General features: G+C 37.3%; 1 protein-coding gene across 1 annotated transcript; it reads right to left on the reverse strand.

Moving 5' to 3' along the window:
* Nucleotides 1-1,065: 1,065 nt before the first annotated feature.
* On the reverse strand, nucleotides 1,066-20,072 carry shisal1b (shisa like 1b). Its single transcript, XM_027029798.2, has 4 exons — nucleotides 19,835-20,072; nucleotides 6,555-6,741; nucleotides 4,868-5,081; nucleotides 1,066-1,399 (listed from the first exon to the last, which is right to left on the reverse strand). The coding sequence occupies exons 2-4, from the start codon at nucleotides 6,619-6,621 to the stop codon at nucleotides 1,066-1,068; spliced, it is 615 nt and encodes a 204-aa protein (XP_026885599.1). The 5' UTR covers nucleotides 6,622-6,741; nucleotides 19,835-20,072.
* Between the last annotated feature and the right edge of the window lie 5,490 nt (nucleotides 20,073-25,562).

Genomic DNA, 25,562 nt, shown 5'->3' on the forward strand with positions numbered 1-25,562 from the left:
GACTGGTTTAACGTGTTTTGAGTGTGTTTTAGGATACCAGCTGCCACTCTACCCCTAGAACACCCCTGCATCAGACCAACCAGCAGTAGAGAGTTGGTGTCGATGCAGGTCTGGGAGGAAACACATCAGCAGCTATACAATTGCGGAATACAAGAGGAAAGCTGACAGGAAATGTGGAGAGACCCCTTCTTATGATATAGGACAAAGGGTGTGGGTGACAATGAAGGACAGCTGTGCAGGGTCTAAGGGCAAGCTAGCAGATAGATATGAAGGTGCATATGCCATCACCAAGCGGATCAATGAGGTCACCTATCGGGTAGGCCTACCCGGGGACTGCCGGACATCAAGGGCATTTTATGTTTCAGCACTGAAGCCTGTGGCGGAAGGTCACCTTGTGGAAGAAACTGGTTCCTTGCCCATAGACCTGAAAGGGGGACCAGCTTATAGGGTATGAGGCCTGCTTGATTCCCGGAGATGAGGTAACGGGTTACAGTACCTAGTGGACTGGGAGGGGTACGGCCCGGAGGAACGCAGCTGGATACCAGCCTCCCAGATATTAGACCCCGACCTCACCCCCGAAAGCCTGCTCCTTGCTCTGGGAGGCTGGCAGGGTCTTAGCGGAGGTGGGAGGGTTCTGTTACGGTTGACCAGTCATCCAGAAGGGAGGACACGCCCACTCCTGATAGAGATCACATGACATACCTGCCTCGTTCCCAATCTCCTGCCTATTAATCACCTACACCTGTTTCTTGTTCTCTCCCTCCATATAAACTCAGGTCCCGAGTGAAGGCTCTGCACATTAGTGAAAAGCCAGACTGCTCTCTTCCACGTTGTAGAGCACTTTGGCTTGACCTTGCCTCCCACTTCCTCTGTGCCGCTACCGTCACATGGGTCAGATCTTGCATAATGCTGCTGTATGTTTGTTCCGTGTGTGTGTGTGTGTGTAAAATTTTAATGGGGTAGAGATCATAAAAAATGTAAAATAAAAAAGAAAATACAGTAACAGATGTAAACAAGCACCTCAAATAAATTTTAGTGCTCAACAAAAGTCACGTGTGCTTCAACTCACCAGGCAACTGATGTGTTGTAAGCAGCGTGTGTTGGGCTCTGGGTCTCTGCCTTTAGGCTGTGTCTGGGCTGGTTGTGACAGTGCTGCTGTGGGCAGTGTGGCAGTCCTGCTGGTGCTCCAGGCTGAGGAGGCTGGCCCTGGCTCTCCTCTAGCTCTGCCCTGTGCCACTGACTGCGCGCTTGTTTCAGCCAACGGCCCCCTAGCCCCCACTTCTCCAGGTACACTCGGCACACCTCGTAGTTCATGGCTGAGTAGTAGAGAAAGTCCAGCGCCAGCAGCACCATGACGAAAAATCCATAGATCCACACCCCAACCAGAGCCGTGTAGTTACTGAGAGAAAACACAGGAGTTATGATGCATCATTATTTTTCCGCGTTTACATTTTACAGTGGCAATGCATCAACATTTTCAAGGTATACCAATATATTTCCTTAAGTTAGATGAATAGAGGGAGATTATTTTGTTCACTCTTTTAAGCCTCCTCCTTATAAATAATTATAATACTTGTGTAGTCGAATAATACAACATATGCTGTATTATTTTACCATAAAGCATAAAAAAAATAAATACATGTAAATGTGAAGACAAACACTTGTTTACCCAACAGCGGCACAAATTTTCAAAAAGTGATATTGTGTTACATTGCAATGAAAACAATTATCTGCTGTTTAGGCTCACCATATTATACATTATAGCTACTTTTTAGTCTTGTTAACCTTTGGAATTGGTAATAACTTCTGTTTTCGATTTACACTGTCTGGACATTTACTTACTATTTTAAAACTTTAAGGCTTTGCAGCACTTAAACTGCTCTAGGCTGGGGTTTCCCAAAAGCATTGTAAAATAAAGATCATCTTTAAACAATAGAGCTAGTATTACACTGAAAACTCTTTCTCTCATTTAAAATGATCTGAACATTAAGTTGACTATGGCAAATGAGGCCCTGTTCTTTAAGTTTTAAGCTTTATTAAACTTTGCTACAATTATCTTCATTCCCATTTCTGCTAATGTGAATAGTTTTTGTTTTCTTTTATTAATATTAGTGCCTTTATTAAAACCCAGGGTTGCGTTGCAGTTGATCAAAGAAATACAAATCCTATGCTTTAGAGGGAGATGGAAAACATTAGTGCTGAATCAAGAAGAACGAGTAAGGTCTTCAGCTGAGTTTTGCAAAAAGAAACTGAAGAGCAACTGCAGCCAGAATTGGGTAGTGAACTGCAGAGTTTGGGGACTCAAGCACTGAACAACCTGCCAGCCACTGAAGAGAGTCTGGTGTGTGGTCTTGCAAGCAGTAAGTCTGCTGCTACAGGACCTGAAAGTATGAGGGGTGATATAATAATGCTGGACCTCTGTGAGATAAGTGAGGATGAGACAAGTGTGGGCTTTATAAGTAGTAAGCAGAATTCTAAACCTCATGCAAGAATAGGCTGGTAACCAGTGTATCTGATAAGGAAAGGGTGATATGCAGGGTTTTTTTTTTACTGTGTGTGAGAACCCTAGCAGCTGTGTTTTGCATGAACACTGTTCAGGATTTTGTCAGGAATAGCAAAGAAGATAGCATGACACTGATCAATCTGGAAGCTAATAAGGGTATTGACCCTTGTTTTATTATCGATAATTCTGAGAATGTGAAGGCATGTAATGTTAATAATGTGAAAAAAACTTGTTTTGGTGAGAGAACTGGAATAAAGTTCAAGTGAAAACAAATAATAAAGTATGACACCATTCTAACAAACTGGTAGACTTAACAAACATTCTGTATATTTCAACAGAAAGGTTGGACACCCTAAATACCAGAGATTTAGGATCCCCCAGCAAGGTTTGGTTTGTTTGTGTTCAAACTGAGGAAGTTACTATTCCTTGGTTTGTATCAGAACTACACACTCTCAAATCCTAGGATGGAGGAGAAGTGGTGAAATTAGTGCTTATGAATAGCTGAATAGCTGTGAAAGACGAAACCTTGGCTACTGATTATTTCCAATTACTGGACCAGCAAAGTAGACAACAGAAAGCTGTCTGTATTAGTTAGAGAAGGGAGTTGAATGGAAGCCAGTGGACTGAAAAGGCCACGGGAGTTGGCCATTTTACCTTTATCAGGACTCAGAGTTAATCAGAAGCTTGTCATTTCTGGTATGGAGACTACTAGGCTAGTAAGAGAAATGAGGAGAAGCAGCTACCACTGACTGGTAGACAAGTAATTGTTTCAGTTGAGGCAAAAAACTGTCGTATAAACTGTAATGGGCCAGTTTTCACGCTGTCCCAATGCATAACATGTCAGTTCTGACTTTTAGATACATAATTGTTAATTATATACTAGTGTTTAGATCAAATCTCTTTGTGACTAAAAGGTTTGTCCTTTCAATATTGTTTGTACATGATTATATGTGGCATAGCTTTGACTGAGCCCCATATCTCCACTGCTGAGTGATTGTGAGCAGCACTGCGGGAACTTCAACCTGAAGGCAGTGGTAAATATCACTGTCTACGTCCTGCTGACCACAAATGTGAATGAAATGGCTTCTCACCAGGTTGTCCTTCTTCACACAAAACTCTTTTAATACCCAAGAGAAGTGTAACTGAGTACAGTCCAGTGTGACCATTAGTGTTGGACCTGTGCTGAGCAGGAGACCACAAAAGCATTGAAACATTTCTGTTACTAGACAAAGCAGCAACATGATTCTGTCCTGCTTTTTAAACCAGTTATCCAGTGTAGGCAATCTGTTCTGGTCAATTTATATTTTTATATTTGTGTGTGTGTATGTGTGTGTATATATTGGAACTAGAGCATTGTTTTCTAATATTATTCAGATGGAAAAACAGGGGGATGTGATACATTAATCTAGATGAATCTACATAAAATTTACATTTACATTTATTCACTTGGCTATTTTTTTTTTCAGAGTGACTCACAGAGGAGAAGTACAATCCAAACATAACATTTATACAGTAGTCGATTTAATTTCAGCGCTATTAGAAAAAGTAATTATTTTCATGGACAAATGTATCTTCAAAACACTTTGTGTAATGCACTTGGTATTATTCAGTAGATACAATTTGCAGCCTCATTTATATCAAAACTGTTATATAGGGATGCTGTTCTAAGATTAGTATAAGATGCCATCTTCACATGAGGTACAGATTTATCTTTTTATCATGCTTTGCTATCTGCATTGTGAGGGATGCATTTGGTGGGAGTCAAGCTATTAATCCCACAAGCTTCAACATATGCATCCTAATGTCATTTGTTGAAGTAGATTAAAATAGGCAATATAGGCCCTCCAACCATCTGGAGTTTACATATGTCTGGATGGCTATTTGCTTTTTTCTTAATAGGAAGGTGTAAACATAACAGAACTGCCTGTCCAGCCACCAGCTGGAAAATATGTAGTAGCATAAAATATGCATCAACAGGTGTTAATTTGTGCCCTGTAAACCTACGGCTTAATATAGAGTAATTTGCTGTGATCCGGATATAAGGAATATCAAAAGCATGTAAAAATGACATTAAAATATATTTACTTTGAATGATGTGGATCCTTTAGAAACAGATATTTACAAATATACACAACAGAGACACATACATTGTCTGTCTGTCTATCTATCTATCTATCTATCTATCTATCTATCTATCTATATATATATATATATATATATATATATATATATATATATATATATATATATATATATATATATATATAAAGTAATTTTAAATAAGATAACATAAGTGATAAAATATTGTCTTGTGGCTAGTTGAAAGTAAATATCTGAAATTTGTTCTCACATGAAATGACTTACTTGTGTGCGAAACCATCCAGAGTGGTTGTAAGGTTGACCTGCATGACAGCTTGAAAGTCTGTATCATTGCAGCAGTATTTGAAGGCGGTGTTGTTGTGGTGACAGCAGAACATATAGGTTTTGTTGTCAGAGAGACGAGGACAATGGAATCCAAAATGATAACGCCCTTTGTGATCAGTGTAGGGCTCACACACCCGAAAATGAGCAGAAAGAGCTGCAGGAAAAAGTACAATACAGTAAAAAAAAAAAACAAACAAACAAAAAGCCCCCACTATTTATTATCAGATTATTTTAATATTTATTAAGCAGTCTGTATATCACCAAATTCACTTATGAGAATTGTGGTAAATTCTAAGAAGTCTCGATTAACTAGAATAGTGAATATACTCATTATATAGTCACTAGATACAAATATGGATTAAATAAATATTACATACAAGTATACATTTGTCAATCGTGGAGTGTAAATTCATTTTTGAAGCAATATTTTTGAGTGGCCAGAGAATACTGGATAAAATCCTCCAAACTCTATTCACTGTTAAGAATCAGATATTAAGGTAGAATGCTCACAATGCTCTTTTAGTGCCTGAGATTCCCTGAAGAAATGAAGAGTGTGAATCAGTTATCATGCTTTTAAGAATTGTCTGACAGCGTGATCAGCACAGTGCTCTGGATCTTATATAGCTCTTTCATGTCTGACCAAAATTTAACCTCTAACGCTGAACTAAAGAAACAGGTTGAACCCCCTTTGAGTAGTAAAGTCCAAACATAGACAACTGTGTCAAAATCTAGAGTTGATCATTTCTATGATTCAATTATCTGAAAGGCACCAGTTCAGAAAGCAGGAAAACCTCAGGTCATTACCCCTCAGATGAAAGTAAGGCAACAGCTGGTGTCTTTGATGTGCTGTATTTGAGATGACTCAAAAGAAAATTCATGGATACTAAAAGAGGGGTCATGAAGAGAGGCTCTGTGCTGCCACAGTGGTTTGCTTCAACCTTAATTTTACAAGAAACTGAAAAATGAAAAAAAGTAGCTGCTATTTCCACCTCTTCAAATAAACTAGGAAAACCTTCTTTGATGAAGCAAATCATGTGGATTTAAAAGACCATTTGTCATTTAATCTACATATTTTCATACAAACTTGGTCCATTTGTAATACTTGCTGTGGTACTTTATTAATAAATCAAAGCCTCAACATTTACCATAAAAGGGAAAACTGATCACTATACTTATACATTATATGCACATAAGTTTCCATAAATATATCATATTGTTGGTTCAGTGTGTTTCTCTGACTTCAAGTGCAGCCATAGTGTTCACCTGAAGGCCCATCATATTTCTTGGTTTAAAAATGGAAGTGGAATAGTGGTTTGATTAGGCTTTAACTATGTTACCTGATTTTGTGAATCCTGTAGACTGATTATCATCAAATACATGGACACTTGTTTATTTTATTACATAATAATCATAGTAAAATATAACCTTTTTTCAGCCTTAACTGCTTGGTAGTCACCAGTTTGTGATTTGATAGTTTAAAAATTATATCATGAAATCATGGAGCAAAGAACTCAAACCAAGATTTGGTTCATTCCAAGAGGCCAAATCCCAAGCAAAAGAAAACATGCATCCGTACAAATACTATAAACATTTCACACTTTTTGTAGTGCCAAGCCAAGACTCTTGCCTGTTGTAGAAAGCAGGAACAATATGATGGCCAGGATGTTGAAGGACTGATGGTTAGTGACACTCATCTTCTTGTCCTCCCTCAGAGGAGGAGGGAGGAAGAAGGATAGACAGCTTCAGATGAGCTCAGACATCCTGTTTCATCTCTGGTTCATTCTGGTCATGGCTGCAGCAACCTGACAGGCCACCTGTTCGATTTAGAGATCAGTTATGGAGCTAGAGTTAGAAATCTGTTCATTTTTGTTCTATAAACTATGCATTTGTTTATTTGTGCCAAGTTCTCTGAATGTGATCAACATGAAAAAATACTATTGCCCAAATTTTATATATATATTACAGCTTTAACAATGCACTAAAACTCTAAATGCACTAAAACTCTTTTATAAGGTGCATTTCTAGTGTGTAAAATTATCTAGAATGAAAGTGTGATCCATTTACACAAACACATTAAAAGAGAAAAGCTGTAATTCAAAGTGTCTACCTTACACTGCTATTATGCCTGGTAATTTCCCATGGGTATTAAGGGTCACCAAAGCTGGTAAATTCATCAAAGAGTTCACAACGATTCAGATAGCTGAATATCTCCCTTACAGTAATTGCTTGTAACAATACAGAAGCAAGCTGTAATACAGAATAACTACAAATAATATAGAGAAGATTATTAAATACACTTAAAACAACCACATTTCTGCTTTGACATTCACACTACTAATTAGTCACAAAAGGAAGTCTAAGTCTCACTGCTTTTTGCATCTTTAACAATGGAGGCCCAAGGTGTAGTCCGCATTTTCCCAGTTCATGATGTTTTTGTTGTCTGAACATCAGCTTGACCCCTTAGAGGTCTCACAAATAACGGGGGCCATAACTGCAGCTTCTGTGTGTGTGATGAATATAAACAGCCTACTGTTTTTGCTGTGGCTCAATCAATGAAAGGACTTTCCAAGAAAATTGCTCTTTTTACTGTGTCATTTCAAAGCCATCCTTCTCTCTCTGGCAGTTTGTCATGTAGTACTTCTTGGTAGACTTCTGTTTTTAACACAGACTTTTTACAACATTACAACAGACGACACAAATTTATTGCAGTGTGTTTTGTGATGTATACAGAAGTCATTTGATTTAACTTGGTATTAGGTTGCCTCCTGCAGTGGTGTCCCCTTTTTGTTCTTTTAAAAGCCTGTACTTATGGAGTATTTGAGGAATTCCACTTCAGTGGAGAAACTGCCTGCATGTAACAAAATCCATGTAATGAGGCAGCAAAGCAGCAGAGTACAGGAACATAAGAGAGCTGCACCTGTTCCTCAGTCAGCGTCTCCAGTTTTCCTTGTGTTAACAGTCACTGCTGCTGTTCTGTGGATGACAGAACATTTACATAACCTCTGTGCAAAGTGCAAAAAACATGTTTCTGGGTTTTGTTCTCCAGATTTATGTGTACATTTGCTAGTTTCTTCATTAGGGACAGGAGCATAGTGTTTTCTCCTGAGTTCTCTGAGGCCTTTACTGGTTTCCATCAGCTGCAACATAAAGTTCTCTCTCATCAGTGTAGCATTTGGCCTTCATTTGTCCATTTATTCATGTCTAGGAATATCCCAGGAATCTTTACAATGAGACATTAGATTTTAGAGGCAGCACAGTGTCTTGGTGGTCGGCACACTTGCCTCTCATTGTTAGAATCTTGGGTTTGAATCCTTATCTGTTTGAAGTTTCCATGTTCTCCCTGTGTCTGTGTGAGTCTCCTCCTACAGTCCAAAAACATTGGATGCTGGTCTCACCAGCATGTGACTGGATGTAAAAGCTGTGTGTGTAAAGTGACCTTGGATTCCTTGAAAGTAGCTATATAAATTCATTCATTCATACATTCAAACAAAACGTATCCTTCAGATTCTCTTCTATAAGCACAGTGTTGTCTGTTAAAAATACAGTTAGGATAATGCAATGGACCTACTGAAGATGAACTCACAAATATGCACACACACAGTGTGAGAAAGAGAAATCCCTCACAGATGAAGTACTCTATGTTGTAATCAAGTGACAGATGTGACAGGAAGACAAGTCAAAGGAATGTATACCCATGTGTAAAGGAGAAAAACAAGAGTGAGTAGTAGTCTCTGAAGTAGTATGGGCTGTTTTCCATTCAAACTGATGGAAGGGTTTTCACCATCTCTTCATGAGTACTATTGCATCTACTGGCCAGCATTTAATAAGACCCACAGAAAGTAATTAATGTAAAATATATGCTATCAAATTTTTTTAGGCACTGTCATTACAGTGGTTTCATGTCTCCTTAGACATACCTGACAAATGATAAACTGCTAAAATGGTGAGTGCATGCTGAATGGTAAAAATCATGTTTTGGTTTCATGTAAGGCTACCTTCATCACTGAAAAATGTTAAACGAATACCACTGTGGCAATCAACTTGTTATTTTCTGAGTGCAGACCACACTGATGTGATGTCTGAGATGGGGCTTGATGGTGGACAATTAGGAGAGACAGAACTGTGAATTTTCACTGGAAACCTACACTGCTTCCTCTCAAACAGAAATGCTGGATGTCCTAGCAAAAGGACAGAACAGATATAAGCACAGAGGATACACAGAAGAGACAACGGGGGAAGATATGGTGCAGGGTGGGTGTGCATATGTAAGGAAGGAAGAAAGTATGAAGGTGTAAATAGCTCACCATGGGCAATCTGTGTACATTATGGTTCATGCTTCCTTTGGAAGAAAATGAATGGTAATATGTCCATTCATTTACAGTTGGAGAGAATGGGAATTTTAAAAGAAAAATAGTCTAAGAAAGGAGATTATATCTTGACACTACCCATTAGGCCAATTATTACTAAGTAGATTACATATAATGAGAAACTAAACATGACAGCACTGATGACATGCCCGTCAATGACCCAATCTAATGGCCAATGAAGGAAACAATCAGTCTTTAATTACCTACCTCCAACTCCTGAGTATTTAATAATTGACGTAGATCTCGGATTCTATAATTACATGTTCAATGTGACCTATATGTGCCACATACCTTCTTATTTTTAATGACAGGTTTATGCTTAGGCCTGTCAGTGAGTGAGGTACAATTCTTATTCTATATGTCTCTATGACAAAACACACCAAGGTCAGAGGTGAAAACACTTCCTGGCAGCCTGCAAGTCTTTTTAATCTACTCCACATTTTTAACCCCCACTCCATTCACTCTTTCTCCACTCTGCTCTGGTCTCTGTGCTTAGGTTCAAAATCTTACTGTGTAGCTAGGTTTATGTTGGACTGGCTAACTGAAGATTGCCAACTGCTGAGAATGCTGATCTGAAGGTAGTACAAGCGCACAAATAAACAAAAAATATGAAGAAAAATTCAGTCTCCTGGTTTATGTTAGACAAGTTTCTAATACTGGAGATCTCCAATCCCAACATTTACTGTACAATGAACTTAACAGTCATCAGGTAACAGCTCTAAGTGATGACAGAGTTTAAATGTTTGTGTTTGACTTCAGATATGATTGATTTATAGGCAGCTTGGTAAACGTTATTGCTATTCGACTGCCTAAGGGAGTGTGGAAATGTGCTCCTGTATTTCATCTGATAGAGCAAGGTGCTAAAACCAAGGTTCAATTCCCAGGGAGCACACAGCCACTCTGGAGAAGATCATCTGCCAAATGCCGAAAATGGGGACTGAAATATTGATATATATCGAGGTTCGTTAGCAGTGGGCAGAGTTGTCAAAATTACATTCACAAGATACAATTCTGTTACTTTCTAATGAGTCCCCTCTCCTGAAGCCATAGGACATTTTGGAGGGGTAAGGCAGTTGTTCAATTCTAGATTTCTTTATAAGTTTGATGAGTAGGTAAAAACAGAAAAAAACCTTTTTAGAATTTTGTGTGTTTCTAAACACTGGAAAGTGAGTTCCTTTCCAGATGTACTCCTCCTTCTACATGTTGTTTTCCTGTGAAATGACACATTCAACTTCAAAACGATGCCTTGACTATCAGGCAATGTCTTTCTCCCAAACTTCAGTTAAATTAGGCTAATCAAATAACCACATGTTCACAAAATAAAGGTTTTTCAATTTCTTTGAAACATTGTATAAAAGGAAAGTAAATAAGGGAAAATTGAATTTGAAATTGATCCTGGACAGAATATGAGATTTTTTCTTTTGAATAAATGGGTATTAGATCTCTATTATTTACTTTGAAGGAAGGTCAAATTCTATACCATGTCTGAGACTAAATTTCTCTTAACACTGATCTGAACTTGATCTCAAAGTAAGACCAGTTCAAGCAAAGTTTATTGTTTCTCTTTCATTGATTATACTAATATTTGAGGTTTTTTAAGCCATTTTTGTTCACTCAACTGGATATTGTTGGTAAAAGTGATGCTGTGACACTATGCTTTTCAAATGCTAAAGATGGCATCAAAGCAAATATTTGGTTTAAAAATGGCATTTTATTCTTCAAGCACCTCTGCATTCCAGGGTTCACAATTTCATTACATTTTATAATTTCTTTTTGATTGTTCTATTGAATATGATTTTGACCGGGTGCTAGTCTTCCAACGCTTTATTCTTGGTAATGATAGACTGTTCCTGTTACTGGCTTGGCTTTATATTTCCTTAATTATTACCTTGGCAGCATGGTTCATTCAAATACATTTTTACATAATACAGTTCTTCTTTACTGCTCTTTGCTCTGTATTTCCCCAATTACCTCTGTGGCACATACACAATACAAAGCATTGCTAGCGCTCCTCTTAAATGGTTTTGAATATTTCTATCAAAATAATGTATTGGTGTTGTTTCATGTTAAATTTAAAGCCTAGTTAAAGCTTAATGGCTTAGACTTTTGTTGTTTCCAATTTCATCTTGTACTAGATATGTGATGTAAATATTTTTGATGCACTGAATGTAACCTCCTATCCTCCAAAAGAATTAATCACACAGCTTGACTATTTCTACTAACGCCACCTTGCAAATTATGTTCCAATAACAGCAATGGAATCTCAGACTTCCACATATGAAAATGTATTATTTATAGCTACTTTATTTTTGGTTTCTGTTTTGGCAGTATACTACAAAAGTAAGCTAACATACTTACATATAACATTAAGGTAAGTTACAGAAATCAAGAGGATTGTATTTTCAGTTGCATTCAGTGTTCGTTATTAAACACATTAGTTAGCTAGGTAACTAGATCAGTTAGATCTGATTCAGATCATTCATTCAGATGGGTTATATCCTGTCAGTGATTGTAGAATGCAAGTAATTTTGGGGATTGACATTACCATAGCTAGCTAGCTAGCTAGCTATGTGATGGCTTACTCACTGGGATAATTAGGCTGTGAGGTTAATTTCATTGTCTGGCTGGCTAGATAAATCTGTGAATAAGAATAGCATTTAAATTAGCATTTATTTTAGATTTAAAATCTACTAAAGCATCACTCCCATAGCTATCGTTAGTAGACTAATTTATGATTAAACACCATTTCAGTTGTTATAATAAGTTGACCTGATTATATGGACAGTGAGTGTAGTTACAATGTAGGTATAAATATTAAGCTGCTAATGTCATATGTCTTTGTGTATACAATTTCAGATTGTAGAGACCATGTTGAAACACACAACCCCGAACAAGCTGTCATTTATGTAGGTTGAATAATGTCCTGTCCTCTAAATTTTACTTTCTTCAACAAAACACATTTTATTACACCTTCAGACCAAGTGATTAATGTGTTGCAGTTGTTTATTTGTAAATTATGGAACACATCACCACAATTTCTTCACTTTCTTCACTTTCTATCACCCTTCAAAGTTCAACTCAAACCTACCTCTATTCTTTCATTCTTCTGCTCACTGATTTTTCCCACCTGCACTCTTGTAAAGCAACCTTAAAAAAGCAACCTAAAGCGAACTTAGTATATGAACTGCAAATGGTAAAAGGCATGTTCTTTGGAACATTATTTAAGTTTTAAATAGCATCAGCCATTATTTTCACACTGCATAAAATAAAATTTTACTTAGTTTGCATAGTGTAATATTTCTATGCACACATATGCACACTTGATATAAATAACAATAGCATTCTATTTACACTTTGAAACTGCAGTTACTATGTACACTTAGTGTAGACAGAGCTATGCTGTAATTTACACTTTAGTGTAAATAGCATCTGCCTATAATTATCTTCTATATGCTACTTAAAATAAATGTGTTTTTGTTGCATTCACTGACGTTTGGGGTAATATTTCATGATATTCACCAGGCCTCAATTTTGCATTTCTGTCCTTTTTGTCTGCAGCTCTGAATGTCATGTCTGGACAGCAGTGTCTGTGTTTGCACACAGTATCTGCCTCTGATGCTTGTATCCTCATTATCCTGTACAGCCTAAAAACAAATCACAACATGTCAATCAGACAGCAGCCCTGTTCTAGCCAAGTCCACCCAAGGGAATGAGGATGGAGGGGGTGTTGTTTGGGAAGAATCGGGGCTGAAACACATACACACACACACAAGAGCTCTTTCTCACTGTCTCTCTGCTTTCTCTTATTTGCCACCACATAATAATAACTCTATGTCTGTGACCTTCTTAATAGTCCGATTAGATTTTAGCTGACTTATAATAGAGATTTTATTATTTTGTTAAACCAGGCAGTCATCCGTAGGAACTACAGCCAGGTTTTGATAGGGATGGTACAGAGACACTAATGACACTCATTGACATGCAAGCTTCTGGGAGATGGTGTGTGGTTCAATAAGCATGGTGGCCAAATGAGGTTAGTAACATGGAGAGTGGATGGAAGGAAATGATTTGGTTATGTGCTTCTGCTGTGTTTTATGCTTTGTTTTCTGTTAAATCATATCTCACTGGTGGAGAGGACAAGCAGAGGTTTTCTCTCATTTGTCTGCATGGTGACTACAATACAGACAAATGATAGAAAGGATATCTTTAGTAGATACTACATTTGACTATATTCTAAAATCAGTAAACTATAACTGGTGGATTGTTGACAAAAGCCGAAAAATGAAATGTCAGCAGTATTACAAGCAATGAAATTCCTGCATACTAATAAAACACTGAAGTAGGTTTATAACTACCAGGTTTAAAATCGATTATATGTGTCTTAGCCAGATTTCACATGGGATTCATTATGTAAAAAAAGAAAGTGTGCTTGCCTAGACTCAAAAATATCCCTTTGGGGATAAATAAAGTACTCTCTCCATCTATCCATCTGTGTGATTGGTAACCATCCTTCTAGTCAGTCTGCATTACAAAATATATTTACATGGATCCTACACCTCTGTGGCAATTTTAATAAAATAAACTAAAAATAAGTAGCATTAACAAATGAATTGTTATTAAATTATACTTATTTGTGTGTAACCTCCTTTCCAAAAACCCAACAGACTCACTTTCATTGGAAACAGCAATCCTGGCATAATCAGGTTATCGGTCATATCTCATGCATCAAGAGGGCTAGCCAACAGCGAGCTTTGGAAATGGAAAATAGCATTTGTGATGATCTTTTCTTGTTATGTGGTTTAAAGGGCATAATGTTGTTTTGTAGTTTTTAAAAAAAAGTTTGATATGTGGTCGAACATATAGATTGACGCACTGTGAATGTTCAGTTGACACCTCCAATCCTCCCACAGATCTGCTGAGTTTTTATGGTTGCAACACTTCATTGTACTACGGTTATCATACTAAGCCTAGTTCTTTTGAGCTCTGAAGGTGGAGTACTTGGAGCATTGTTTCCTCTATATATTCCAGGAACTTTTCCCTCCATGTCCACTCTCTGGATCACCTCACCCTTGGCTTGCAGTGGTGATTATTTGACAGAGGTGGAACGATCAGTTGTTTCCTGCTGGGTCATACATGCAATTTGTGAATTTGTTTTTTTTTATTTTTTAGAAAAAGAAATCCCTGTATTATTTCATTATTAGAACTGCAATCCATTATGTTCTGTCTCATATTTACCATATTGAGAGCGGGGATCAAATGTGAGGATAATGTAAAATCAGGAGGTCCAGATGCAGAACATAATATTTTGGCTGTGGATAATTAAATCCTAATGTCCTGTTTAGGTCAGCATCACTAACGTTCTGAAAAGTTAAAAATTCATTCTACTGTCTTGAGCTTCCAGAATTGGCACCATAATAAGAACATTCATCTTAAACAAGTTAGTAGTGATGTTCAAGGATCTGTTTTTTTATGAGTATAGCTCTTTTGTACAGTGGAGTTATGTAAATGCCACTATAAGTAAACCACACTATAAGTAAACCACATTATTGTTCAACTTTGTTTCAACCCCACAAACATATATATACTTACACCCTTTCACTTGTTCTGCACCCCACAAACATATACATACTTACACCCTTTCACTTGTCTTGTACCCTAAAAACACATATATACTGTACTTCGCCCTTTCAGTGAGACACTCTCATGCTAGTTGCTGTTTTACCAAAGTGAGGTTTGGAAAATAATCTGGGGAAACAACAGTAGAACTAACAGTGCTTTTAATTTAAACTTTGAACTAGAAATGGCCCAGAGGATTATGTCAGACTGATATTCTAAGATGAAGGCCTGTTATTGAAACCTGACTTCATACAGAAAGTAGATGATATAATAGAAATAATACATACAGAAAAATCTTAGAGATTCTCTTAAAGGAGAATATAGACCCAAACACTGAAGATTCCCTTATTCTTATGAATTTCCTGTTGTGAGAAAAAAATTATTGTCCCCAAATGACAAATAACATCTGTTCATGGAGTTACAGTAATTTGATTAAATCTGTAAAAGCATGCATAGACTCTCAGGGGCTATCGTGTCTATACCTGACACCACCCAAAGGACTCACTTGTTATCGTTTAACAAGCTGAATTATTATATAATCAGGGAGCAGAGAGAGAGAATGTGAACATATTGTCCCAGAGCCTTAGAAGCTAAATTCAAGGGCTAAATTCAAACTCTCCTAAACCATCCTAAATTAAACTCTCCCACTGCAACTAATAGACAATGTAGATTAGTATCTTGAGTAACAGAGGATTCCTACCAGGGCAAGGTGTTTGCAAACTGAAAATTAACTAGGATTCCTTGAATATTTTACAAAGTATTTAAGGGTGCTGATCAGGTTTGTTCTTCTTGCTTTGCTGTCACTGACTACATATGAACTATAAATATTTAACAAAGTTGGTCTGCAAACACACTGAGATTGCAAAACGAACACAAGGAACGCCATTGTAGGTATTGAAGGTATTGTGGGCTTTTTTCTTGTCCATGGCTGTAAATAATTCAGATAAATGGAAATGACCCAAAGAGCTTACATATCATCTTGGGAATGCATACCATCTTGGGAATTTCTTGTTATAAAAAGTGACAAAGCACAAAACCAAATGCTGCCTTAAATGAAACATGGCTAGGGTACACTGAAAGCATTGCAGAAGGCAATGTTTTACTCCAACACTTTACCACCCATCACTTTAAAACATTTATAGAGATGTGTTATTTAGCACTTATTACACTTATTACATTTATAGTTTTCCTATTTTTATTGATAAATCCTATTTAGACATAAAAATGAAAGATAATGTGAACTGGAATAGCGTTTTGGATCAAGTGATAGGAAATTATTACTCAGTATGTGTGTGTGTGTGTGTGTGTGTGTGTGTGTGTGTGTGTGTGTGTGTATAGCTGTGATTATTCACAAGCCCTATTTTTAAAAAAGCAATTGCTTTCTCTGAAAACTGGACATATGTCATCTGAAATAGATATTTTTTTGCCTATTATTACAGTAATTAATTCTACAGCTTGATTCTGTTTCCATAGAAACAAAGGTATTTATCTACATGCTTATGCATTTAATTGATATAGGCAAAATGAAGACCTCCTTATAATCCTTCTCCTTCTTTGTGACACCACTTCAAAATTATATTGTGAATAAGAACTGCGACAACTCAGATCTGATATGCTAGAAGCATAAAAATACTGTGTACCTGTTCCACTGAATTAAAATATATCTACCCAAAAGGAGCAGTGTAAATGATTACAGTAGATATGCTGCCTTTCTGTCAGATACACTTCTATGGATAGAATCATTAGCAATGGTTGTGGCAGTCATAATATGTTTTCTATACATAATTCTTTTTCTATACATAATTCTTTTTTCATGTTAAACTGATAAAGGATCAGTGTAGGACTCTTATGCTTAAGGTCAGTCTATCTGCCTGATTCTCCTAGGATCTTCCACAGTTAAACTCATCTGAGATCAACATGGCGATCATATTACTGTCCATTAGGCAGGAAACAATTAGATACCAGAAAGTTATCAGAACTTCTTTAGTGAGTGGTTGGTGGGGGGTTACAGTACAGCTGTCTCATTGCAACAATGCTTTTAGGAGGAAATGGAAAGATAAGTGGATGCAAGGAAAGCATTAAATACCATTACCCATATAGGAAATAAATGAGACTCAACCACCTTTCAAAACAACAACTGGTGATATAAAACCACAAATAGTATTGAAAATATCATGTTCTGCATTGATTTATGCACTAAACAAGTACCATCAAGAATCATCCTTGTCTCATGTATTAACTCATGTATTCATTGAGGAAAATTAACTCATGCACAGCACTTGCTCATGCACCATAGAGAAGCAACATGTATTGTGCATAATTTAAGATGATCAAAATACGTTCTTGAATACATATGCAGTGTCTTCTAATTAAGGGATTTTATGTGTCATTATTCAAGTATGGGTCACCCTAAACTAATGGGCTCACAAGAGTTAAAGAACTGTCTCCTCTGAGTTGTGGATGTACTGCAGGAAAAAGTGAAAACCCTACCCTTACTTGGTCATTTAATGTCAGATTGTGGTTAGCATGCTTTTGGCAAAAGAGTTGCAATTCCTCCTTAACGAAAAATGTCAAAGTGGTAGGTGGACTGATCCAGCCGATAAGTGGCTTCCACCCACTCGTTTGGAGCTTTATAATGGTGCTTATCAGTGTGCTGGCTGTGGATGGATCAGAGATGAGAGACCGACCCCTAGACCACTGTCACACTTGGAAGAGCACTGCTGCGTCTGGTGTACAGGGCTTCAAGAACAGGGCAATTAAAAGAGAATTTGTTAAACCCTCAGTGCCACTTTATTATAAACACATAGCTTGCACATACACCTACTGGTAACTCTTAGGTATATCAGGTGCTACTGGTCCACATTTTTTACATCTGTTGCAATGCACAATTTGTCCACATTCAATCCTGTATCACTGTTTGTTTGTTTTTTTCCATCAACAGTAACAGTCCTGTTTACAGCACCTGACATTGCTGAAGGGCGAGAGGAGAGACCCTACCCTATGAAAGGTGTTTCTAATTAAAAATGTTTATAAAAAATTGGTTGTTGAGTGTGAGGTAGTCACAGATGGATCTGGGAACAAAGCAGCAGAGGAATATTCCAGTATACTACCACACAGATTTTAGAGCACAGCTAATGAAAGAAACTTCACTGCAGTGTACTTCACTCCATTATATATATATATATAAAATTGGACTCTATCTCATTTCCTGTGGCTGGACACTAGTGGATTCAGATGCACGTACTGTATACATCTTCATTAGAGGTCAGTGACTCACGCAGGATTTCCTGCTATTCCTAATTAGATGTCCATGCCCCATATGTACCCCCCACCCCCCACCCCCCAGCCAGCTCACTTTTGTCCTATCATCTTTATCACCATTAATGTGTATTATTACAAAGAAATTCATTATGCATTATGGGCCTAACTGAAAATGATCAAATATTTGGATGTTTTGTTTTGTCATTCTGTCAGGTTTAATGTTAAAGTGTTTTGCTGATGTGTCCTTTGCTGTTGTAAATGGGTAATTGCAATGCATTTTGTCTGTTTATTTTCCTTTGTTGTAATTTTTGTTGGAATGTTCTTCATAGCTGAAGTGACTAGTGATACTTCAAGATGTAACATAACATTCTATTCCACAAGTTTTCAATCTTTGCAAAATCTACATAAACATTTCCACGGAATAACAATGGGACTGTTTTTAAAGATAAGCTGTCCCTGTAATGTTATTTTGAGATTAATTAATAGGAGGAAATGTTGAGTCATTTATTAGGTAGAGCCCTATTTGGAACTAACTGAAAACTTCACTGCTCATCACATTCATTTCAGAAAAAAAGGACACATACAGACAATAAAATATATGTCTAAAGATATATTTAAGTGAACTTTCTGTCTACAGATTTTTTTGCTCCTTTTTTCTTTGTTAGATATTATTGATAAGCTGCAATGCATAAAACAGGAAATATGCTTATACTGTGCTGGTTTTTGTTGAGAGTAAATATAGTAGGTAATAACATGAGTCATTCATGATGTGTTAATTTCAAAATGTAGCACTTCAAAAAATTATGCTTCCAAGTTCGGTGCAGTGCAGTAATGCGTGTTATTATCAAAGGACATGTTAATTGTTTTAAAACAGAATCCTTTCCCTGCATACATTTGGGATGCTTGTTAGCACCCTCTTATCTCTGTCAGTTTATGTGTTTTTCTCCTTCTCAGACATGCACACAACTCACGAGAGAATTTCTAACAGAAAATAAATAATAAATAATAAGAATGCCTGCAAGTGCATTAATGATAGGGTTATATGTGTAGCTCTGGTGTGTTTGTGTGTGCATGTCGCTGCCTGTGTACATGTATATGTGCTCCAGTGAGCTCTCCGACATGTCTGTTTCTAAGTTACCACCACAGCTCTGTGTGCCAATCCAGCCTAATTAGTGCAGCCAAAGGAAAGCGGAACAGCACACACGCACAGTGCACCAGAGATCGGGGGGAAGAACAAAAGCATGCACACACAACACACCTTTTGGAACACAAAGACTCACAGAAAACTATTTGCTTCAACATATGAAAGTAAAAAGAAAATACTGTGGGGAGGGACAGAGAGTGAGAAAGAGAGATACAGAGAGTTTATCTATGGCAGATAAAAAATGCGGGGAGAGTAGTATACACTTGGCTAAGAATAAGAATAAACTAAATGGATATGTCAGAGTTCAGCTACTGACCTTCCTGATCACTGCATGACAAACTGGTCTAAAATAAAATGTACAAATTTCACGCATCTCCATGTACTCGATACAGTACTCTACACAAACTATGCTCTCTTCTCTAATGCTGATAATATGTGCACTTCAAACTGGGTTAAAACAGGTTATACACTTTGCTTCAGATTTTTTTTGTTTTATTAAAAGCAGCAGACTGTGCTTACCGCTGTCTCTTTGGTTTACTCCGAACACAGGGGAATCCCTCTTCCTGTCTCTCCTGCTCTCTTTCCTCTCTTTGTCTTGGTCAGTTATTCCTCTGTTGCTCCTCATTCTCAAGTCCAGCGTTGTGGAGTGCCATTTAGAGTGGAGACAGAGGATTCTCCTGGAGAACAGGTTAATATGAGACGTTCTTAAGGGAGACAGGTAGCAGAGAGAGAAGCCTGCCAAGTCCTCAGAGCTCTGTCCAAGTGGAATGGAGTGTGTGAGTGAGAGGGGGTGAGAGAGAAACACATAAAGCTAATACTGAGCACACCAGAGACAGTGGAGAGAGAAAGAGCGTGAGAGAGAGAGAGAGAGAGAGAGAGAGAGAGAGATAGAAGAAGGGTGACAGGGTGGGAGGGGGAGGTGTGAAAGAGCTTGACTTCACCGTGTGTGTGTCTTCCAGCTCCTTAATGCAAAATCTATATGTATCTATATATGTATGTAGGGTTTTTATTCTTTGTAAATCCGTTTACCCAGCCATCAGTACTATATATGCCCACTCTTTCATGTGTTACTGTTACAATAAAACAGATGAGTAACACATGCATGTGTGATTCTAAGTATAATACACTTGACTGACTATAATTTACAAATGGGAACTAGCTACTGAAAATAACTAGCTGGTTGTAGCTCTCTGACATGTTTAGCCAGGCACCACATGTTTTTGAGCTGCCATTCAAACATCATCATAGGACAGCTGAACATGTCTGTTGAGAGTGCCAACTGCCCATGTTCTCATGTGGACATAAGATCATGGATGGCTGTTACTGAGAGTTGAACTCAGCTCAACTGAGTTCAGTCATGTCACATGGCAAAACAGTATAAAGAAAAACATTCTTCAAAATATCAGCACTTTCACTTTTTTCTCAGGTGCACTGATCATAGCTACAACAGTCATGGACTTGGTTCCAGCCAGAGCTGGATAGCCATCATTAATTGCTGAAATCCACTGTGTGATACAAATCAATATATGTTTTTTACAACAGATAGGTACTGTCACTATGTGCGAAATGACAGCCAGTAGGCACAAAAACAATGCAGTGAAGCCTAAGTCTCTAAGTGGGACTGTCTCTGTGAAATGGTAGCTTTCCTTGTAAACATCTTTCACCAGCTGCATTAACTACTGTAGTTGATCATTTATCCATACCTATTTTTGTACACTACTTGTTGATTGTGCCTTAATGAAATGCAAATTAAATGCTTTAGCAATCTAGTTCATGAACCATATTTTACATATGACCCATGCACCATTAATCTTGATTCCATTTTTCAGTGGACACTAAAGGGTGACAGGGCTATTAATTCATATATTCTCTTTTTGTGCAATTAATTAATTTGGAAGTTAAATTTTAAACTCAACATTAATTATTGGGCTATACTAGATTTTCTTGGGGAAGGGGACACTGCTGCTAAACAGTATCTAACACACCCCTCCCCCACTCCCCGAATGTCACTGCCTCTGTTTGCATATATGGGTCTATGCTTTATATAGGGACATATGGCATAATGCTAATATGGCCCACTCGAGTGGCCACAGGAATAGTGAATAGCATGCTAAAATAATAGGCCTTCTGTTTCTGCAGATGGGACTGGGGATGATTCTGCAGCTAGGTAATGAACATCCTTTTACTGCCCCAGTTTGTATTTTTACAGCATCCTCTTAGTAATTAAAGTGCAAAAACACTAACTGCAGTGAACATATTTAAAATGATATAAAAAGCTTTAACTGTGAGACGATGCATTTTGGTGGCAGAAAAATATTTACAGTCTAAGCTTTTGAAAAGATATGCTTAGCACTTATCTCTTGGAATGAGATTACTGAAGCAACACTGTGCAGTTCTTTCAAGAAAAGCATTCCCAGTCAGAGAGAAAGCTCTCTGCTATTGCTCTTACTCACACATCTCAAAACAAATTTAGGTCATATTGTTCACATTTTCTTATAGTTCATGAAATATTGAAAATTGTCTAGGAGCCTTGTCTAGGAAAACTCACTTAATGGTTTTGCCACTGACGAAAGAGAGCAAGGCATGGAGGGATTCTAATTCATAACCAGGAGGAATGAATACAAACACAGAGATCATGTGCCTATAACTGCAGTGATAAGTTGCAAGAGGATCAAATTTGAGATGTAGATTTATATTTATCCAAGATTCTAATGTGACCATTAAGTACTCTGAGAAGTTTTAGGATCCTGGAATTAGGCGTAACGCTATCATCAGATTAAAAAACTATATAGATTAGAGGTTATGGCCTCTCTTCTTACACAGTGACTCTCAGTGTGTTAGTCTGCATGTCTTTAATTAATATCTAAGCAGTTCTATCAAACATTTCAGTTATGAAGGAAAACCAAAATTTTGGCAGTCTAAGGCTAAGTATCTTTATATGTGATCTGCATATTATGCATATTATGCTGATCTATAATTTTATGTAATGTCCAATGGTCAGTACCCTCTAACTATTTATACTGGAAGAAAGAGTGAAACAACACATCATTTTCAAATCTTAATGCGTGTATGAAATTTAGACCACTAATAATGTTCAAATTCAAAATCAACAGTAGGTATACCACTATTGTGATCCTTTACTTATCATAACTGTCACAGTACGCTCCCCTTTCCACTGGTTTGGCCCACCGTATGCACGCCCCTGTTGTCAGCACACACCTGCACATGGTTTAGTGTTGGGATGTCTGTGTGTATTTAAACCACTGTTGGTGTTTGCATCTTTGTCAGTAATTACATTTGTTGCCTATGTTAGTGTTCATGTTTCTATTCACAATGTTCCATGTTATTTGTATTTGTGTTCACTGTTTTTGTGTGTCGTTGTCTTGCACGTATGTTAATAAACATACCATCACCATTTAGGGAGTCTGTACATCCTGCTCCTTGCCCTGTGGCACTCGGACCGTTACAGTAACTTACCATGATAACACATATTCCTTACCGATGACCAGGTCTGTTTTAACATAACATCTGCCACACATGAAACACCTGCTCTCACGTCTGTCTCTCAAAGTTCATATCTGGCAATCACTGATCCTTACTCAAACTTTACAGTGAAAAATATGATTAGATCAACATATGTTGTTAAAGCTCAACATAACTAAACTAAAATTTAAATCTTCCTTGAGACGAAATAGTGCAATGAATGTATTTTGTCAAGATGGGAAATATTGTTAGTTGGAATAACTCCAGCCAAATACTATTCTCCAAAAAAAGTATTTCCTATTAACTTGGTATAATGTCTTTAACACGAAGCCCTGAACCAGAAACTAAAACATCAGGATTGTTTTTGTTGAACACCTGAAGACTAGTATAGAAATTTTCTTTTGCAAAAATGCAACATACATGATCTACACTTACCTGATGGTTTTATCCAAAGTGACTTACAATTATGACTGAGTACAACTTAAGGGTTAAGGGCCTTGCTGAGGGGCCCAACAGTGGCAAATTGACAGTGGTGGGGCTTGAACCAGCAAATTACAAGGCAAGTAGCTTATCCACTGAGCTACCACTGGCATTGGTTATAGCTGTATTTATGTAAAGAGATGTTTAATTGTGTCATATCAGAGATGACCTGGAAAGTATCACATTTAATGAATAATAAAAAGTCTTTATTTTAGTATATCTCCTTGGGCAAAGGTTCACACAAATTATTACTGCTTGTCCATGCTGCATCACACCAAACATATATAAATGTCTGCTAAGACAATATTTTCAACATGATATTAAAAGATTCATAACAATGGCTATGACTTGCATGTGTCTTAGGGTCTTGAAATCCTCCAGCAGTTGTATACTTTATTCACTGGCTAGGTCTAAATGTGTGTGTATATTTTTGCAAAGAATCATGCTCAGACTTTTCATTTCAGAGTCAATACTTGTAGGGTATGCAGAAGCTGACCACATTGTGTCAGGTTGTCATGATGTTTGAGGTCTGGAGACCTCATTATCCCTACAACTCCTCCAATCAGTCTGTCCCTTTTTATGTTTAAATAAAATATCTGACACTGATTTAAAATTTATTGCACATTTTACCTATGGAAGGGATTTGTACCATATAATTTTGGAGAGAGTCAGATGGTCAGGATGAGCTTTATGAGTATTTGACCAAGTTCAAATATGAAAACTATATTATATTACCATTTGTACTGGCAGCACCACAGGCTGTTAAGGAGTAACACTAGCTACAAATCAAGGAGGAGAATGGTTTTGTTTTGTCTGCTGAAGATAAATGTAATCCACCTGGTATTCTGGCCCTGCCAACATTGTGTTTCCCAGAATGCCTCCTCAACAGAATTCTTGCTGAGAAGTAATAGACAGAGTACACTCTCCCTTGAATATGACCATGCAAATCACCATTTCTAATAGGTTTCTCAAATTGGGACACAATGAGTAGAGTCTTGGCTTAACTCTTTTTAGGTAATGATTGTTTAAGTTGCCTATCAGTCACTGATGTGCTTTTTTATATATCTATTCCTGCCTTCGGTAACTGTCACACAGTGTCTGAATGGATCCAGCAAAACTGAATAATGTCATCTGATTATAATATCAATTTAATTTGATTATCAGGCACTAACTGTGTTTTGCCATGTTTTGATGTCAGTAGGTGTGTTTTAGAAACATGACTAAATATTACTGCACTGTTGTTAAGCTTCCATATATCATAGTAATGTAACTAAATAATAATGCACTATTGTTAAGCTTCTATAATATAATAATGTGAATAAATACCAATTTGCTCTATATTATAGTAATAGTAATGTGTTGTACTTATAGATCCATGTTTTAATAATGTGAGTAAATGCACGTAATGCACCGTTATGGTTCTCTTAAATCCTCAATATCACATATCCATGAGAACTTATGTTCTTTTCTGCATAACCTTGACTGCTCTTACACCAACCGCAGGATTGTTTGTTGACCAAGAGTCCTATTTAGGTGCCTTTTGATCATAGAACCTTGCTCCAGTCAGGTTTCTGTCTAACTTTTGGTTTAGTAAACTCTAGGCAATTAAGTTGTGGTGTGAGAACAGCAGACAGAGGCTTTCCTTTGCTTATCCTTTCAGTGGAGTGTCTAATGGTGTCTAAGATTTTATAACACCAAGATCCAACCATCTTTGCCCATCCATAGCCCTTTGCTTCCTGAGCCATAACCTTTTCAGCCAAAGATCCACCAACTACAACTACAACTACAGCCCCACAGTCTGCTAATCCTGCTTCTGTTTCCTATGATGCTTTTTATTTCTATTCTTGCTGCTGGCACCACTTCCAACACCTTTTTGCCTGCTTTGTTTCTGTTCTTGAACTTTTCATTAAAGTAGACTTTTTGTTACATCCACCACATCTCGCTCTGTCTGCAACATGTCTCACCTTTGCTTCCTGACTCATTCTCACTGTGCACAGGGCAAGATACTAAAGTACCCTCTTCTGGGCAGGTTAAGCATATTTGCAGTTGTTTTGCCTGATTTAGAACTTCACCATGCTGTTGACTAATTCAGTGACCAAAACCATAAAAAATGGTAATGCTAAATAGTGTTTCAAATGCATCTTAAGGGAGTTTGGACTGGATGTCACTTCATATTTATAACTGAGTGAAACATGGATGACCTCTCAAAAGTCCCTGAAGATCATATACATTACAAGACAACCTACAGAACCTGTTTCCTATTTTTTGTGGTGCCAGAATGGTG

Source organism: Electrophorus electricus, chromosome 2 (assembly GCF_013358815.1).
Source record: "Electrophorus electricus isolate fEleEle1 chromosome 2, fEleEle1.pri, whole genome shotgun sequence".
Lineage (NCBI taxonomy): Eukaryota > Metazoa > Chordata > Actinopteri > Gymnotiformes > Gymnotidae > Electrophorus > Electrophorus electricus.

What these genes read in the sequence shown, in the direction of transcription:
- shisal1b (XM_027029798.2), bottom strand. Translation starts at nt 6,621, where the DNA reads ATGAGTGTCACTAACCATCAGTCCTTCAACATCCTGGCCATCATATTG. An exon ending in GTTCCTGCTTTCTACAACAG is followed by an intron (nt 5,082 to 6,554) that starts GCAAGAGTCTTG and finishes TTTTTCCTGCAG; the next exon opens with CTCTTTCTGCTCATTTTCGG. An exon ending in CTGGATGGTTTCGCACACAA is followed by an intron (nt 1,400 to 4,867) that starts GTAAGTCATTTC and finishes GTTTTCTCTCAG; the next exon opens with TAACTACACGGCTCTGGTTG.